The sequence below is a fragment of the Aplosporella prunicola genome (assembly GCF_010093885.1).
Source record: "Aplosporella prunicola CBS 121167 unplaced genomic scaffold K452scaffold_2, whole genome shotgun sequence".
Classification (NCBI taxonomy): Eukaryota; Fungi; Ascomycota; class Dothideomycetes; order Botryosphaeriales; family Aplosporellaceae; genus Aplosporella; species Aplosporella prunicola.
Window position 1 is genome coordinate 1,211,347 of NW_022983530.1, and position 16,999 is coordinate 1,228,345.

The window sequence follows — 16,999 nt, forward strand, 5'->3', positions numbered from 1 at the left end:
TGGGGTGATTGAGCACGTTTGTTTTGCACAGAGCGATGCATGAGGAGTACAAGAGCATTGGTTGTTGACGTGAAAGCTGGGCGTGGACTGCTGACAAACCGCACACTTGTTAAGAGAAAGAGAAGGAAGAAGCTGCGGGGATTATTTTGCGGGAAGTTTCGCGGAGAGTTTTACGGACAGTTTGTGGAAAGTTTTTGCGGGAGTAAGTGATTGTTTAGCTGTCTTGAGCCTCTACCTACCTACGTAGTACACGGGCATGCGGGGCTGACGTCGTTGGCTCCCACACGTGATTGGCCCGAGCCCGGCGAGCTTTGACGTCTGGTCCACTCCGTTGTTCGCGAGCTAGGATTTGTGGCTGTACGGATCCGTGATAATGCGTCCTACCCTCCTCCGCCCGTGCTTATTTTTCCTCCATCTTCTCTGATCCTTTTCCTCTCTACCTTTCCCTCTCCTCCGGCTGCTCTCTGATCTCACGCGTGCCACGAGGGTCGCCTCTCCCTTCCGCTCATCTCCCTGTCTCCTCCGCCACCATGGGCCTCTCAAAGTCGCACAGGATTATGATCCTGCTGGGCATTGATAGTGCCTTTTTTCTGCTCGAACTGGTGGTTGGTATGTGCTTCCTCGCTCCATTCGGCGGCTTGCGCTGACCTTTCCCAGGATATGCTGTTCACTCTCTTGCTCTCGTCGCCGACTCGTTTCATATGGTACGTTGCATCCTTCGGCCTAACCATCCCGCCTACTGACGCGTTTGCAGCTTAACGATGTCCTCTCTCTCTGTGTCGGTCTCTGGGCTGTGAAGGTGGCGAACGAAAAGACGCAGTCGCGCCGCTACACCTATGGCGTAAGCACTTCTTATATCCCATCTAGCGCAATATTCTGACTTTCCAGTTCCAACGTGCCGAAACCTTGGGCGCCTTGATCAACGGCGTCTTCCTTGTTGCCCTCTGTCTCTCCATTTTCCTCGAAGCCATTCAGCGCCTCGTCGAGCCGCAGGAAGTTAGCCAACCGAAGCTCGTGCTAATTGTTGGATGTTTCGGTCTTGCCTCCAACATACTTGGACTTTTCCTCTTCCACGACCACGGTCATAGCCACGGCCCCGGAGGCCACGACCACTCGCACGGCTCTACGGACCAGCTCGGTGCTGCGGAGGAGGGACACAGCCATGCGGCTCACGAGGTTCACGCCGTCGCGGACGAAGGGGGAAATATCGCAGACATCTTGCCTCAGAACAGAATCGGCGGCTGGCCCCAGACCAGCTCTATGAACAGGCGCTCGGTGGATATTAGTGAGGAATCCAGCGACAGGACGCAGAGACCAGAGACGAGCCGCAGCCGTCATGCTCACAGCAGGTCGAGGTCCAGGGGTTTCGGCGATTTCCCCGTTCACCCAGCGTCCTTCAGAAACGAAATCATCAACGCTGCCCGTTTGGAGTCTGTGGAGTCTGGTTCTGGGTCGGAGAGCGAGACGGATGAGAACGGTGGAGAGAACACCCCACCGAACGAGACGACTTCTCTGCTCTCCAAGTCCAAGGGCAACAAGACTTCCGACAAGAAATCTCAGCACCATCACGATCGCACGCATAGCCACGATATGCACGCTGGCCACAGGCACAATCAGAAGCAAGATGCGGGTCATGAAGGAGGTCACGGACACGGACACTCTCACGGCGATCTGAACATGCGCGGAGTCTTCTTGCACGTTATGGGTGACGCTCTTGGCAACGTCGGAGTCATCGCCTCTGCTCTCGTTATTTGGCTGACTGATTTCTCCTGGCGCTTCTACTCGGATCCCCTCATTTCGCTCATTATCACTGTCATTATCCTCTGCTCCGCTATCCCGCTCTGCAAGGCGGCGTCCCGCATTCTCTTGCAGGCCGCTCCTGCGGGAATTGACGTCGACGATATCGAAGCCGACATTGTCGAGCTGCCCGGCATCATCAGCTGCCACCACCTGCACGTCTGGCAGCTCAGCGACACCAAGCTTGTGGCCTCGCTGCACGTGCAGGTCGAGTTCGACTTCAAGGGCCAGGGCTCAGCGCGGTACATGGAGCTGGCGCGCACGATCCGCAAGTGCCTCCACGGATACGGCATCCACTCGTCTACGATCCAGCCCGAGTTTTGCCTCAACGAGGAACACGACCACGTGCAGGGCTCAGGGAGCAGCGACGCCGACACGTGCGATGGCGACAACCACCCCGTTGGCCGGCAGATCACCAAGCAGGCCAGCAAGACGGGCAGCATCCGCAGCAAAAACGAACCCGAGGCCTGCCTGCTCGAGTGCGGCGGCGACTGCGGCAACGGCAACCAGTGCTGTCCTCCCAGCACCGACGCGACGCGCGACCCCAGCCCAAGCAACAGGTAGAGGCTCTACCAGCCAGCCTCTGCCCTTTCCTTTCCACTTTCCTTTCTTCTCATCTCCTTTCCGTCTCTTCCCGTTCTTTCCTACAATCTGAGTTGGTCTCCAAAAACACGGTTATATCCCATTGCGCCCTGTTTTCGCTAGCGTTTCCATCTCGCGTCGACGCGACAACCATCTTGTACGCGCGACCAACTACATCAAGCGGCATCTTGCTTCTTATTTTTCTTTTTCTTTTTCTTTTTCTTTTGCGTTTAAAAACTGTATGGCATAAGCCTCCTCCCATGTTGGAGATTTTTTCTTTTTTTGCTCTCAGCGCAGCCCCCATAGAATGGGCTTCTTGCCTACACAGCTTGCGAAAAACTATCTCTGTTTCCTTTTTTTGTTGTTGTGCTTCTTGCAGGGTTTACGCTGTATTTGTTATGTTAGGGGAAAAGACGAGCTGGGGACTTGCAGTGCAGTGCAGTGCAGTGCTGCGTGGTAGGCGCGTGTGCGGTGTGAAGCACGATATGTACGGCGGATGTGCAGCGCTATAATACGCTACGGTACGGTACGGTTCATAGCTCCTACATACCCATCAAGAAGACGCGGTCCTGGGCGTCGCTGCCTCTTCTACTAATCACTCTGGCTGCGCGCTTCTGTCGTTTTCCTTTTCCTTTTCCCTTTCGTGTCCTCTTTGCGTCTTCCCTCTCCTCTCTCTCCCTCGTAGACGGTTTTCAGCGCGCGGGCGTGCGTGCCGCGTCCGGCTGTGCCGTTCTCGGTGGTTGTGGCTGGGTTGGAGTCGAAGTCAGGTACTGCACCCCTGGCTTCTTTGGTCTTTGGCAGTGGGAGTAGTGCACTGGGGTTGGGGTAGCGGGGGAACGTGTTAGGCGGGGAGCGTGTAAGGGCCAGAGGCTTCGTGGGTGCTTGGTTTTGGTTTTGGATAGGCGTGTGCGTGGCGCTGGCTGTGAGGGTTGTCGGTTCTGTCCTGTCCTGTCCTGTCCTGTTCGGCACGGTGTTTGATTGGGTTGGACTGAACTGCTCAGCGTGGCCTGGCATTGGAGTACTTGAGGCAATTGCATGCGGCACCACATCGTTTGTAACAGCTAAAGAAATTCATAGGCATTTTGCGCTATCCCCCTGCCCTGCCTTGTCTTGTTCATTTGTCGTCGCTCCGTCGTTAGTCAGTCAACCAGTCAGTCGTTCAGCTACACCCACCCTCCCTTTCTCCTTTCTCCTTTCTCCTTTCTTCTTTCCTCCTTCTTTCCTCTCCTTTCACCCATCTCTCCACTCTCCTTCTCTCCTTCTCATACCAACGTCGTTTGCAAAAGACGCTAGCGCTGTACGTACAGCGCAGCACCTACGCAACACGCACGCACGCATCTGAGTGCCACGGCGCCGGCATTGCCTCAGCCAGCAGCGAGACGAGACGAGCCAGCCGCGCCTTGTCCTATTCGACAATCTCGACAGAGGTCGCCGCCGTGCCGTGCCGTGCCGTGCCGTGCCGTCTAAAACACCCAGGAGAACGTCTCCTTGACCTCGAACGCGGCCTTGCGTCTAGAAGCGGCTTTCGCGTCAGCCACACCCACCAAAACCCCAAACCCACACCCAAAAACTAAAAAGAAAAACACACTTACCGCACATCCGCCGCACTCCGTCCAACCCAGACCTCATACCGTCCCTTCTCAACGACCCAGTGCCCCTTCTCCTCGTCCCAGAACGCAGCGGCGTCGCGCCCGAGCCGCAGCACCGCGGAGCGGGTTTCTCCCCCCTGGAGCTCCAGCTTCGCGAACGCTTTGAGCTCTTTCACTGGCCGGGGGACGCGCGAATCCGGCGTGTGGATGTAGGCTTGGATGATTTCGGGCGCTGTCACGCTGCTCGTGTTCGTTATTTGCTGCGTTAGTGTTAGGGGGGTTGTTGGGGTTAGGAGGGGGAGGGGTGGGGTTGTTGAGGAAGAAGAGGATGGAGAGTAAGAGGAGGAAGAGGAGGAGGTGTGGGGAGACGCAGGCGAAGAGACGCGCAGTTCCTCGTACTCAAACTCCGCGTACGCCAACCCGTGCCCGAAGGCGAACAGCGGCGCCTCCGCCCCCGGCGCGTCAAAGTGCCTGTACCCGACGCCTAAGCCCTCAGCATAGACGACGCGCTCGTCTTCCGTGGCGCCCCAGTTGGCGTGGGCGGGCGTGTGCGCCAACGCACGCGGAAACGTCGTCGGCAGGCGGCCGCCGGGGCTGTGGCGACCGAGCAGGACGTCCGCAAGCGCGTGCCCGGCCTCTTGGCCTTGGTACCAGGCCTGCAGAACCGCGGGCACGGCGTCGATCCAGGGCATGGCGACGGGGGAGCCGGACTGGTTGACCACGACGGTGGCGGGGTTGGCGGCGGCGACGGCGGCGATGAGCGCGTCTTGAGACCCGTTTTTGGGCAGCGCCAGCGTCTGCCGGTCGTACCCTTCGGACTCCCATTCCGCGTCTAGCCCCGCGAAGACGAGCGCCGTGTCTGCGGCCTGCGCGGCGGCCACGGCTTCCGCGAGTAGGTCCGCCCCTGATTCTTCGTGGTAGCCGAGCCGCGCGCCGCCGTACGCGTGCGTGGGCCCGCCGGGCTTGAGCTTGCTGGCGGGGCGGATCGCGTTGGTGCTCTCGATGAGGACGGCGACGGGGCGGTTCGCCTCCAGCTGCACCGTCTTGACCACGTCTTCCGACGCCTCGAACATGGCCTCCCCCTCGTCGGTCCAGTCCCAGTTGTCGATGAACAGCTCGCCGTCCAGGAACAGGCGGCCGGGCCCGACGCTCGAGAAGCTGACGCTGTGCCGGCCCGTCGAGCGCGGCGTCAGCGTCGTCCGCACCCGGAACGAGTACGCTGGCAGCACCGCCGCTGGCGCGCTGTCCCAGAGAAACAGGTCCGTCGTGCTCTTGTGCTGGACCGCGGCGGGCGCGCCCTCGAACCCGTCCCCATAGTAGTACTCGAGCGTGACGCCCTGCACGGCCGCCCCGTCCGACTCGTCCCGCACGCTGCACACCGGCCCCGCCAGCGGCAGCCACTTGGCCGTGTCGCAGCCCTGCGCATACACCAGCTCGATGCCCGCGTCCGCGGCTTGCGCTTCCAGCCCCTCCCACGGCGACACCAGGTAGTACGGATTGAGGCTGGCGCTGCCGCCGCCGCCGGCAACCGCGCGCCGCGCGTTCGGCCCTATCACCGCGACCTTTGTCTTCCTGCCGGCGGGGCCCGGCTCGCCGTGGCAGACGGGCAGGACGGCGCCTTCGTTCTTGAGCAGCGTGAGCCCTGCGACGCCGGCTTCGCGGATCAGCGCCCGCGTGCTGGCTTTGTCGTCGGCGCGCTCTTTCGGGGTCGGGGGGACGGCGTTCGCGCCGTGGAAGCCGCGCGTGCGCTGCACGAGGCGCAGGAGATCCAGCGCCGCGGCGTCGACGGCTTGTGCTGTTAGGGCGCCGGAGTGGATGGCGGACAGGGCGCGCTCGCCCCGCCATTTCGTTGGGCCCGGCATTTCGAGCGCGCAGCGCGCTGTTATGGACTCGGCGACGGAGTTGGTGCCGGTCCAGTCGGACATGACGAGCCTGGGAGGGGTTAGTGGGTGAGTTGAGGTTGTGCGTGTGGTCTCTATCCATGGAAAGAGTGGGGGAGAGAGCAAGGAAGAGAAAGAGAAAGGAAGAGACAAAAAAGGCACATACCCATCAAACCCCCACTCGTTCCTCAGCACATCCACCAACGTAAACTCACACATGTCCGCCTGCACGCCATTAACCTTATTATACGCACTCATCAGCGCCCAAGGCCCCGCGTCCCTCACAACCATCTCAAACGGCTTCAAATACAGCTCGCGCAGCGCCCTCTCCCCGACGACACTATCCACGCCCATCCGGCCGGTCTCCTGCTCATTAGCGACAAAATGCTTCACGGTAGCCGCGACGCCCGTCCCCTGGACGCCCTTGACATACGCGGTGGCGCACACGCCCGTGAGCACGGGGTCTTCGGAAAAGGACTCGAAGTTGCGGCCGCCCAGCGGCGAGCGGTGCAGGCAGACGGTGGGCGCGAGCAGGATGTCGGCGCCGCGCGCTCGCGTCTCCTCGCCTAGCGCTGCGCCGATGCGCGCGATCAGCGAGGCGTCGAAGGTCGCGGCTAGAGAGGCTCCGCAAGGGAACAGCGCGGCCGGCGTGCCGTTTTTGAAGAACTCGCCGCGGGCGCCGGAGGGGCCGTCCGTTGTTTTGAGGGAGGGGATGCCGTGCTGCGGGAGGGCGACTGTGCGCCAGAAGTCGGCGCCGGCGAGGAGGGAGATCTGCGCGTGTTAGGCGGTGGTGAGGAAGGGGTGGATGGTGTGAGTGTTGGTACGGATTGAAATGCGAGTGAGTGAAACAAACAAACCTTCTCCTCAAGCGACAGCCTCCCAAGCACCTCCCTCACCACGCCCTCGTCCACCTTCCCATCCCCCTTCCCAGCCGCCAACTCCCTCCCCTCCTCATCCAAGACATCGATAGCGATAGGCGGCGGAGACATGACAACAGCAGTAGTTAAGCTTCCAAACGAGCGGTATACCCTCCCATCGAACCGCCGCAGCAACCGCCGCATTAAATACCCACTACCAGCACCACGACAACCACAACTCTCACCACTCCCTAACCCGCACCGCACCCCCACCAACATGGAAGCACCAAGGAACCCGGCGCGCTCATCCGCCTTAGCCCTTAGCAGCACAGAGCCGCCCCTCCGTCCCTTGCTGCGCTCGCTCGGCCCGGACGCGCCCCCTCCGCGCCGCTTCGGGCGCGCTACCGGCGCTGGCGGGCCTGCGTGCCGGCCCGCCCTGCTACATAGGTTCCTTGCTCTGCACGTGGCGTTTGCGCCTTAGGTACGGCCTGCAGCACCACGTAAATAAACAGAACATCAAACCTTGTTCTTAGTTATGTTCTTCGCACCTGCGCGCGTGGACAGGGATGCATGGGTCGGTGTCATGGCTGTCCCTATCTAGGTACATGCTTCCGTACATCCATCATACGCACATACGTACACTCGTACATACATCCATACGCACGTACTCCGTAGGACAAAACACTCCAACGAGGAAGAAACCCGATAGATAACTTGATAGCCACACACACATACAACACATACAGTTTAAATTTATCTTAATATGCAGTCTGCCCGTCTATCAATCAATCAATCAATCTCTAGGTACCGTGACGCAGCAGTGAGTACGTACGCCATGCACACCCCGACCCGAGCGCAAACGAACTCCGCCCTCTTCTCGAACGCAAAAGAGAAAGAGCAAGAAAAGAAAAGAGACTACGAGAGCAAAAAAGACCACACAACAGCAGCAAAAGAGACACACACACACACAAACACACAGACACAGAGCTAGTAGAAAAAGGGTAAAGTAAACGACAACAACAACAACAACAACAACAACAACAACAAGACAACCATGCCCGCTCGCACCACCACCCACCCCACCCACCCCACCATCTATCTACTTATCTACCACTCCTCGTCCTCATCCTCTTTATGCCGCATAGCCGCCTGCCTCGCCTTCAACGCCTCCGCCAACCCACCCGCCATACTAGGCGCGGGGCTCTCAGCCCTGCCCTCACCCGAATAGCCCGAGTCGCGGGGCGCAGGCGGCGGCGCCGGCTTGGAGCGCACAGCCGGGCGCTTCGCAGGCGGGGCCGGGGGCTTGGGCTTTGCCTTGGCGGCGCCATTGACGCCGTTGGCTGCCGGCGGCGGCGTAGGCACCGGTCGCGACGCCACGGGCGGCGGGGGTGGCGGCGCCGGCTTCGCCGCTTGTATGTGCTCTTCGAGGTAGGCTGAGGGCGTCCAGCCTTGGTCGGAGCCGTCGAGCCGCTTGCCTAGCCACCAGCCTGTGCGTGTGTGTTAGTCTTGCTTCTTACCTGTTGGGTTGGAGGGGAGTGCGACGTACCGTTGTTTTCCTTCTGAAGGACCAGGATGATCTCGTCTTTCGAGATGCTCAGCTCGCCGCCCGTCTGTCCATTGAAGTCGTACAGCGCCTTGTAGGTCGGCTCCTTTGGCACCGCTGCAGGCGGCGCAGGCGGTGGCGGCGGAGGTGGTGGTGCGCGTCCAGATGACGAAGAAGCGGTACGAGCGTGGCCAGGACCGTTGCTGAGGGCAGCCACCGGCTGAGGAACCGCTCTTGGCTGGGCAGCCGCTGGTGCAGCTGCTGGCGCAGGTGCGGGCTTGGGCTTGGGCTGTGCCGGACGAGACGCCAGCTTCGAGGGGGCACCGCCAGGTCCACCGGGACGCAGCAGCTTGCCGCTCGTGATGGGCTTGCTGGCGACCTGCTTGCCCTTGGGTGTGGGCTTGGACTTTGAGTCTGGCGGTTCACCCTGGCTGGTGTGGATGGTACTGCTCTTGTATGCGTCCTGGTTCGCAGGGATCGCGGGGTCCTTCTGCGTCTTCACGACGGCAAGCTTACCCGGCTTCTTGTTGTATTCCACCGTCGGTCCGATCTTGATCTCAGTGGCGCCGCGGGTTGTGTTCTTCAAATGAGTGAAGAACTCCGTCTTGAACACGCAGTGCACCAGCGGGTCCGGCTCCTGCGGCGAGGCAGCTCCGATGGAGAACCAGTCGTCCTTGAGGTTCGAGCAGCTGACGAACTTGATCGATCCCAAAGGAATGGTCCGGTCGGCCATGATGGTAATCTGTTTGTTGACCATGGCCTGCTTGACGAGGATCACGGACTTCTTGGTCAGGATCAACGTGCGAGGCTCAGCCTTACTCGAGCGTCCGAGCTTCGAAATGAGTGTCTCGGCTCTACACGAGAAGAGGACCTCCTCGCCAGACCCCAGATTGATCGACTGGGCGATAACGGAGCCTGGACCACCTTGGTTTTGGATGCCAAGATAGTCACCGAGGAACCTACGTTGACCAAGCAAACTGTATCGTCGCCTCTCTTTCCTGCCTGCCAGCACCGTGTGGCCCTGGTCACGCAGCTCAATGAACTCCTTGCCTCCATTGAGCTTCCTCCAGAAGCGTTGAATCCGCGTGGCGCATTCGGCACGGTAACGCAGGTAGTTCCTCCAGGCGCGCTGGATCCTAATGGCCATGTTGTGCCAGTAGCGATCACGCATCGTCTCAAGAGCAAACAGCGTCTCAGGGGTCTTGATGAACACCTTCGTCACACCTATCTGGAACTCTTCTTGAGGGATACTGGTGTCTTTCAAGATATACTTGGTACCAGTCTCGTAGTCACCCGTCCACGTGTATTCACCGGCATACGACAGTCTTGGCGAAAGCAGGAAGAAACGCTCGACGAACTTCTCGAACGTCTGTCTCGAAGCAAAACCGGCACGACGAATCCTGACGTTCTCCTGCAGACCGAGGTACTTGATCTGATGCAGGACATTGCCCTCGTTGTATTCCGTGGGCGACTTGTTCTCGTTTGGCTTGATTGTCCGGATGTAAGAGGGGGACGCCTTCATAAGGGTGGCAACGAGGTCGTTCGCGGATGCCTTAATCTTATCGCCGGCGGTGGGCGGCCGGCGCTTGTTGTCCTGGTCGACCTGGTGAGGGAAAAGGGTGTGGACGAAGCGGTTAGAGCTCTGGCCGACCAAGTTGAGCAAGTCCTTAAGCAATTGATCCTTGTTCTTGTCCGTCATTCCATCGGTAGCGTACGTGACATCACCAGCGTAATGCTTGATGACGAAGCGTCCCTGTTGAGGCATAAAGTTCGGGTTCGAAGAGAGAGCGTTCAGACGTTGAGTAAATGTACCGTCGGCAGCGGCTGGGTCTGCGTGCGCCGTCGCGCAAGCGTCGTTGAGGGCAGCGAAGACTCCTGGGGGCCTCTTCTCTTCGATCAGTTCGCAAACGACCTTGTTGTCGAAGTACTTAATCGGCGTCCACTGGATCTGCTCCCGCGCATACTCCTCCTGCTCAGCCCGCAGAGTCAACTGAATGAAGATCTGCTGCAGCTTCTCGTTGACGTAGTTGATGCACAGCTGCTCGAAGCTGTTGCGCTCGAAGATTTCGAAACCGTAGATATCCAGGATACCGATCGACTGTGATGATGCTTCTCTTGCTACCAAAGACTGGTTGATTCTTGCGACAATCCAGTCGAACATGTTGAAATAAATAGCCTTCGCCAGAGCGTCCCGAACAGAACCCGCCTGCGCACGGTTAAGCGGGACATCGTAAACGGACCCTCTCCGACCACCGCGGCTGGTTTCCATAACTCTTGTCGTGAGGGCCTTGTTGACATGCGCCGATTCAACTTCCAGGAGGTAAGCGACAAAGTCAACGACCGATTGGTCTGCTATTGCGGCGTTGCCCTCGTCGTTCTCGACAAATGTGACGTTGCCGAGCCAAAGTATAGTTGCCAACATCCTGAAAACGTCGTCCTGCTCTTCTTGTGGCATCCCAATAATCCGCATAGCCTCGAGAGTATCCTTAAACTCCGCCAGATCGTCGATACCGTCCACATCGTAACACTTCGACCGGCTCAGGTAAACGTAGGCGTCTGGTTGCTGCAAACCAAAAAGCTCTCGGTATTGTTGCGACGCGCCCTTTGCGAACTGGTAGAAAATGTGGAAGTTACGTTCGTTGGTGATCTGGCCAACAACTCTCGACTTCTCCAGCAGGTAGTTGTTGATGTTAGCTCCCACAGGCTCACCCTGTGCGTTGAACTGAATTTCTAGGTATTTTCCGAAGCGCGAGGAGTTGTTGTTCCGCAGAGTCTTAGCATTACCAAAAGATTCCAGCAGCGGGTTGGTGGCTAGCACCATGTCCTTGATCTCCTGAATCGACGAGTTCGTGCCTCCGGATACGTTCGCGATGTACTGCATGATCCGCTTCGCAGCCTCCGTCTTGCCTGCTCCCGATTCGCCAGAAATGATTACACATTGGTTCTCCTTGTAGGCGTTCATGTTATAGTAGGAAGACTCGGCAATGGCGAAGACGTGCGGGGGCATCTGGTGTCCTCAGGTCAGCACTCAACCGGCGCGTGAGCGTATGAAGCGCCTACCTCCAGCCTGTTCTTGCCCTTGTAGCTCTCCAGCACCTGATCCGTGTATATGCCCAAGTCCCGGAAGGGGTTGACCGAGACCAGCACATGGCCGATGTACGTGTATATTTCGCGGTTGTCGAATCGTTTCTTCAGGTTGTCGTTGATGGCTTCGTTGGAGATCTTACTGATCAGGGTGAGGTCCGACACGCCAACTTCCTTCTTCTTGGTCGTCTCGAAGACGGCCTTCTTGGAAAAACCACCGCCCGAGGCAGCGGCCTTCTTGTCGCCGCCGGCATCCTTCTTGCGCCCCGCGCGCTTGGAAACAGCCTGTACGAGGAGGGCGGATTAGCCTGGATGCGCGCCCGGCAAGGGTGGAGCGGGTGGTGGCCTACCATGGTGCGTCGGGGGAGTGCTCTGAGATGCGGTCAGGTACGGAGTCAGATGCGGTTGGGACGCACTCTAGCGTGGGCCCGGGTATCAACACAGTGTGGGCGCCAAAGAAAACAGCGCCTCGGGAAACGAGAGAGCAGAGGCCGTTAGGGAGAATGGAGTTGTAAGGAGGGGGAGGGGTTGCGCGCAACGGTGATCGCAATGGAGGCGCGGTAAGGTACGGAGGGTGGAAATGACCACTTGGACGTCATTGGGCACTTGAGCGAAAGAGGCGCGGCCTAATGAACACCCTGTGGCGGTGCTATATCGACGCGCAAGCTCAACCACACTTTACCTTTCTGCGCGCGATTATTGCTGCCTGGACATGTGGCGACGCCGACACCACCGACACTTACCTACGTGGCGCCCGTCTGGAGATCCCCAGTCCCCACAGTTGACGAGTCGGAGCATGCACCGACATGTCTACCAAAACACCAGCTGCACCAGCTGCCATCGTCTCCTCGTCCATAGACGTACGGATACGTAGGTAGGTAGTGTGCACCCTCACTCTCCCGTCACCCGTTTCATGAGTCCTCCTCACCAGCCAAGGCCCGCCCCTTCCGCTGCGGGATTTCTGCACGTCCAAAAGCTTGTGCCAACCAGACTGATACCGCCTGCTCTTACACTTGATGCCCAAGTACTGCCAGCAAAGGCCGTCTGGCCGTCGGGGAGCTTGTTCGATAATCTCGTCAGGTTTCAGCCCCTCGTCATCTCCGCAAGGAACGATCCGTCCCCACACCCGAAGCACCCGCGATCAGCAGGGTATAGTGTGTATACTAGTAAAGGGAATTCGTTACTTCCGAGGCTAGGAACTCCGTCCGCCAAAAGGAGTGTACAAAAGCAACCGCGAGTAATCCAACGCCAGCGCCAGCGCCATGCTCGCTGTCCAAGGTTTTCCTCCAACACCACCGCTACCAATAGAAACAGAAAACAAAAAGGGACGTCCTGAAATATTAACACCCTCAACATTGATCAACCAGCACCCCCGGGGTATGTGCACAATCCAACTCGGAACGCTCAAGCCGTCCTGGCAGCATCACCACCATAACGCCCAACCGTAACCCATTCCTGCTTCTTCCCGTCCTCAAGCTGTGGTCCCTTCCACTTCAGCTGCTCGGTGTCGCTGGACGCACATCCGAGGCCGCCGCCGGCAACCCAGGCATCCACGACGGTGGTGACAAAGCGGAGCTTCTCCTTCAAATGGTTTGCTCTGGCAATCTGCCTTACAACCATTCCCTTTTCGCCAGTGGAGTGTAGAAGTGTACGGATGCTACTGGAAAGGAGATTGCGCTGCTTAATGTACTTGAATGGCAGCTCGCCGCATGCGGCGAGATGCTCTGCAGCCTCGACGGAGAGACAGGTAAAGTTACAGTAGCAGCCATCTGGTGAAAGCACAAGCTTTGTATGATCTGGGAAGTTGAACTGCAAGGGTTGTCAGTGTTGATTTTCTTATAACTAGGATGTATTCGCATACCTGGAATGCGCCATCTTCGAATCCCCAAATGCCTACGCTTCCGAAGCGCTGATAGAATCGCACAAAAGTCGTGGGCTTCTTGTTGCTGTTGTCCTCTGAAGAATCCTCTTGGGTTGGCTGCCTCAATTGATTACACATGTACCTTGCAAACTTTGACCATAGGATACCTGTGGTCCGTTTTCGATCTCTGGAGACTTCGGTCTTTCTTATGCCATCATCGCCGCAGTCCGCGTAGAACTCCAGAGGAAGTTTGTCTATGGAGGTAATCTGGCTATGCAATGACTTGAGCTCATCATAGCCGTTGCGTACCACGACATGCGTCACCGGATCTCGCGCCGTGGCGTTGAGAAGGCAGCCGATGCTGTTGTCTTCTAGAACGTAGCCTACGCCGTGCTTACGGGAGTAGTCCACCCATTTGCTGACAAATGGGAGATGATATGAGCTTGCTGGCTTACGGACCGGATTGGGCTTGTTCGCCAAAGCTTGCGCAATGTTATTCCGGAACGTTGATGCGCGGGCAAGGACTGTCGAAGGATCGCTATGCGGTACCACATCAGGGTCTGAGACAAAAGGCCGTGCTTGAGGAAGATCCATCGAATCGACTCTCTCCGGCTGCTTCTTTGTAACTTTCACAATGTCTTTGTGAGTCGGCCGTACGGCTTCCTCACTATCATCTGGAGAAGTTGGCGGTGTCCTACTCGCGGGCTTCTCATCAATGCATGCCATTTCTGGTGCCGACTTGATCTCTCGCGATGGACGAGATGGCCTACTCGAGCTCACAGTCCGGATTGCCGTCTGCATGGTCCGAGTACGCTTGGGCCTTTCAAGGACTTCTCCAGTCTGCATTGGTTGAGGAGCAAAATTCTCCTTATGCTGACGACTGGTCGCTCTCTTCGGCGGTTTGCTAATTGCAGCTTGCGCGCGGTCGTTAGCAGTAATTTCCGCCAATGCGTCCTGGGAGGGTTCTTTTTCTTCAACAATCTCGCTGAGGCCTCCTGCATTTGAGGTCGGGAAGGGCCAGTCTTCGCGCTCCGGGTATGGTACGTAAACGATGTCGGACGGAATGGGCACCACGGGTTGCTTGCCTAAAGCAAGTTCCTTTTCACAGTCCTTGACCACGGATCTGATCTTCCTGCCACCGATGATGGAAAATACCCTGCCATCCGGAAGCTCGCCAACGCCCGACTCTTTGCATATCCTGAACCACTCGTCCGTATACCCCCTCGCCCGTGCCTCGGACGACAACGGCTTGGGTTGCCACTTCGGCGCGCCTAGCTTGTACCTGACATCCAGGCGAGAAGGGGTATATCCAAGCCGGAAGAAATCGTGGCTCACGATGAGATCCGGGTTTGGTCGGTCGTCCTCGTGGACCAACAACGACCCTACCAGGTCTTTTAGGTCTTGTGAAATGTCGTTTGTAGTCTTGCCGACTTCCGGCCATTGGTAGTCGCGTGTCTGAAGCTTCTTGTAAATATCCTCCCTCTTTGGCGCGTGGAAAGGCGCCTTTCCCACAGCAAGGGTGTAAGCGATAATTCCAATCGCCCATAAATCCACCTTTTCATTATGTCCCCTCCCTCCCTTCTCCAGGATCTCGGGTGCTAGATAGTTTGGGGTTCCACACATGGTCGTCCTCCGCGCCCCCAGGTCGTTCTGCGACACCAACACGGCGGCGAGGCCAAAGTCACCGACTTTGACGTTCATGTCTTTATCCAGAAAGAGGTTGCCGGTCTTCAGGTCGCGATGAATGATGTTCCGGTGATGGAGGTACTTGACTGCGCCGCACGTCTGGACGACGAAACGACGGATCTCGGGCATAGTAAAGCATCTCCTCTTTTTCAAGATATCGGCGAGGGAGCCGTTTTCGCATATCTCCAGGACTACGTAAGTACTGTCTTGGAAAGAAAAGGCGCGATAGAAGTCGACGATGTTCGGATGATGCAATTTGGAATGAATCTGCAGCTCTGTGACAAACTTGAAGTAGTTAGCAACACTTTAGCTGCAGCAATCTGCAAAGCCAGACTGCACCTTTTGCGCGAGCTTTGGGGGCTCCATCTTGGACTTGACAATCTTGAGCGCGACTACCCGCCCAGTGGGGTTACCCTGGTCGAGCAGAGTGGCGCGATGGCAGATGGCAAAGCCACCCTTCCCCAACTGTTCGGCGGTCTCATATTCAAAGCGACGGGGCTCCCGTACCAGCGGCGGCGGCGGCTCAGCGTGGACAGACATTGAGGGGGTGGAAGGGGGTGCGACGTGGCGGGCATGAAGCACGACGGGGGAGAAAATGGTCGGTCGGGCGTAAACACGCTACGCGGGCCACCTAGCAACCGGCCGCTAGCGCTCGAGAAGCACGGCCGAAAATGCAAGGCACCAACCCCCCCGGCGGCGGTGACCATGACGCAGTGGCAGCGCTGCGCTGGTCGCTGGTCTCCAATCCGCTCACCCGCGCGCGTGCAAAGGCCTTGACCTGAACTTGCCTCTGCGCGACCATGTCTCTCACTCTCAAGATCGGCTCTCTCTTCATCCGCACCCTTGCCAAGCCCATAGCCGTGAGCACCATTGCGATCCCGTCCCTCTGAACCACCACTGATCCGGACCCCAGAACGGCATCAAAAAGCGCGCGCGCGACCATGATATCTTCCGCAGACGTTGCGTTTCCTTTGCGCAAGGCCTGCATCGCCTGGATGTGCGATGGCGCGTAGGTCTCTTGCAGGACCCCGCCATCATCGACAGGCAGATCCAGCGTGAGCTCCGGGAAGCCGAGGAAAGGAGAAAGCGCGCGAATAGCCCCGTGCCTACAGTAAAAACGGAATCTCAGGCAAAGGCCGACGAGGAAGCCGCCAAGCATGAGAAGGAGGCGATCGAGGAAAGACACAAAAGGCCGAGAGTACGCCCGCTGTCCGAGGCAAAGGCCATAGACATGGGCGCAAACTTCATCTCCGAAGGATTCATGTTCCTGGTCGCCGGCGGTGTTATCGTCTTCGAAGCTTGGAGGTCAAGACGGAAAGCCAGTGGACGTCGCGACGTGGTGGACGAGAAGCTAGAAGAGCTCCAGAAGCAGAACGAGGAGCTTCAGCAAAAGCTTCAGGTGCTGGAGTCTCACGTACAGGAAGAGGAGCACAGGAGGCAAGAGCTCAGGAAGAAGATTCGCGAGATGGTGGCCGAAGAGCGGGCAGAAATCGCACGCATCGAACGCTCAGATTCAGAGAATACCGCCGATCGGAGCACCACGGGAGCTTCTAAAGAGTAAAGACAACTAAGAGTTTCAGTACTACCTGGAAGCCAGAAACGGCACCTGGATACTGCTACACTACTCGGCATGTTTAATATTGTAAAGACCTTTTCCACTCCACCGATATCTCCACTCGATACCCGTGGTCTCACAGGAAACCCAGTTGTATAGAAAAATAAGACATTGATTAAGTTCAAGATATATGCACACCGAAAAATGGCTCATTAAAGCCGAATTAGATAATTATGAAGAAAGCTTTTTCCATGCATCAACACCTACCCTTTGTGACCTCAGACTTGCACAAAAAGATGGCCGAATTTCACATATCCGTACATATGTTCAGCGGCCTCCTCACCTACAGAGTAGTACGGCTGGGATCTAGCATTATACAACTACAGCCAAAAACAACTGTACCTAATATCTACTAACATAACGTCCGTCAACGACAGCAACGCAGCAGCACGCAACCCTCACGAGCAACAGCAACAATAACCACATCATCATCCTCAAAAACAGTAAATAAAATACATCTAAAAAAGGTAATCTGCATCGCGTCAAAGAAAAACCACATCCAAAA

At 57.6% G+C, this 16,999-nt stretch overlaps 6 protein-coding genes across 6 annotated transcripts; 3 read left to right on the forward strand and 3 right to left on the reverse strand.

Annotated features, from left to right (window-relative positions):
* Positions 1–530: 530 nt before the first annotated feature.
* Positions 531–2,361, forward strand: K452DRAFT_323950 (uncharacterized protein; the record flags this gene model as incomplete). Its single annotated transcript, XM_033544672.1, has 4 exons — positions 531–609; positions 658–704; positions 755–841; positions 889–2,361. 4 exons carry the CDS (start codon positions 531–533, stop codon positions 2,359–2,361), a joined length of 1,686 nt encoding a protein of 561 aa, XP_033402607.1.
* Positions 2,362–2,500: 139 nt separating this feature from the next.
* K452DRAFT_72428 (uncharacterized protein) lies at positions 2,501–2,931 on the forward strand. Its single transcript, XM_033547061.1, has one exon. The coding sequence runs from the start codon at positions 2,640–2,642 to the stop codon at positions 2,889–2,891; it is 252 nt and encodes an 83-aa protein (XP_033402608.1). The 5' UTR covers positions 2,501–2,639; the 3' UTR covers positions 2,892–2,931.
* K452DRAFT_72421 (uncharacterized protein) lies at positions 2,827–3,617 on the reverse strand. Its single transcript, XM_033547060.1, has one exon. The coding sequence runs from the start codon at positions 3,391–3,393 to the stop codon at positions 2,971–2,973; it is 423 nt and encodes a 140-aa protein (XP_033402609.1). The 5' UTR covers positions 3,394–3,617; the 3' UTR covers positions 2,827–2,970.
* Positions 3,618–3,842: 225 nt separating this feature from the next.
* K452DRAFT_219102 (glycoside hydrolase family 3 protein) lies at positions 3,843–6,622 on the reverse strand (the record flags this gene model as incomplete). Its single annotated transcript, XM_033536397.1, has 3 exons — positions 3,843–3,891; positions 3,972–5,900; positions 6,015–6,622. Coding segments are annotated over 3 exons (2,586 nt in total), but the record flags the coding sequence as incomplete, so codon positions are not given.
* A 1,190-nt stretch (positions 6,623–7,812) lies between these two features.
* On the reverse strand, positions 7,813–15,419 carry K452DRAFT_294428 (uncharacterized protein; the record flags this gene model as incomplete). Its single annotated transcript, XM_033541698.1, has 6 exons — positions 7,813–8,192; positions 8,252–11,255; positions 11,309–11,617; positions 12,776–13,141; positions 13,194–15,164; positions 15,219–15,419. The coding sequence occupies 6 exons, from the start codon at positions 15,417–15,419 to the stop codon at positions 7,813–7,815; spliced, it is 6,231 nt and encodes a 2,076-aa protein (XP_033402611.1).
* A 260-nt stretch (positions 15,420–15,679) lies between these two features.
* On the forward strand, positions 15,680–16,440 carry K452DRAFT_218483 (uncharacterized protein; the record flags this gene model as incomplete). Its single annotated transcript, XM_033536359.1, has 2 exons — positions 15,680–15,739; positions 15,793–16,440. The coding sequence occupies 2 exons, from the start codon at positions 15,680–15,682 to the stop codon at positions 16,438–16,440; spliced, it is 708 nt and encodes a 235-aa protein (XP_033402612.1).
* Between the last annotated feature and the right edge of the window lie 559 nt (positions 16,441–16,999).

Excerpts from the sequence above, each read along its gene's own strand:
- K452DRAFT_72421 (XM_033547060.1), bottom strand. The coding sequence starts at position 3,393 with ATGCCAGGCCACGCTGAGCAGTTCAGTCCAACCCAATCAAACACCGTG.
- K452DRAFT_72428 (XM_033547061.1), top strand. The coding sequence starts at position 2,640 with ATGTTGGAGATTTTTTCTTTTTTTGCTCTCAGCGCAGCCCCCATAGAA.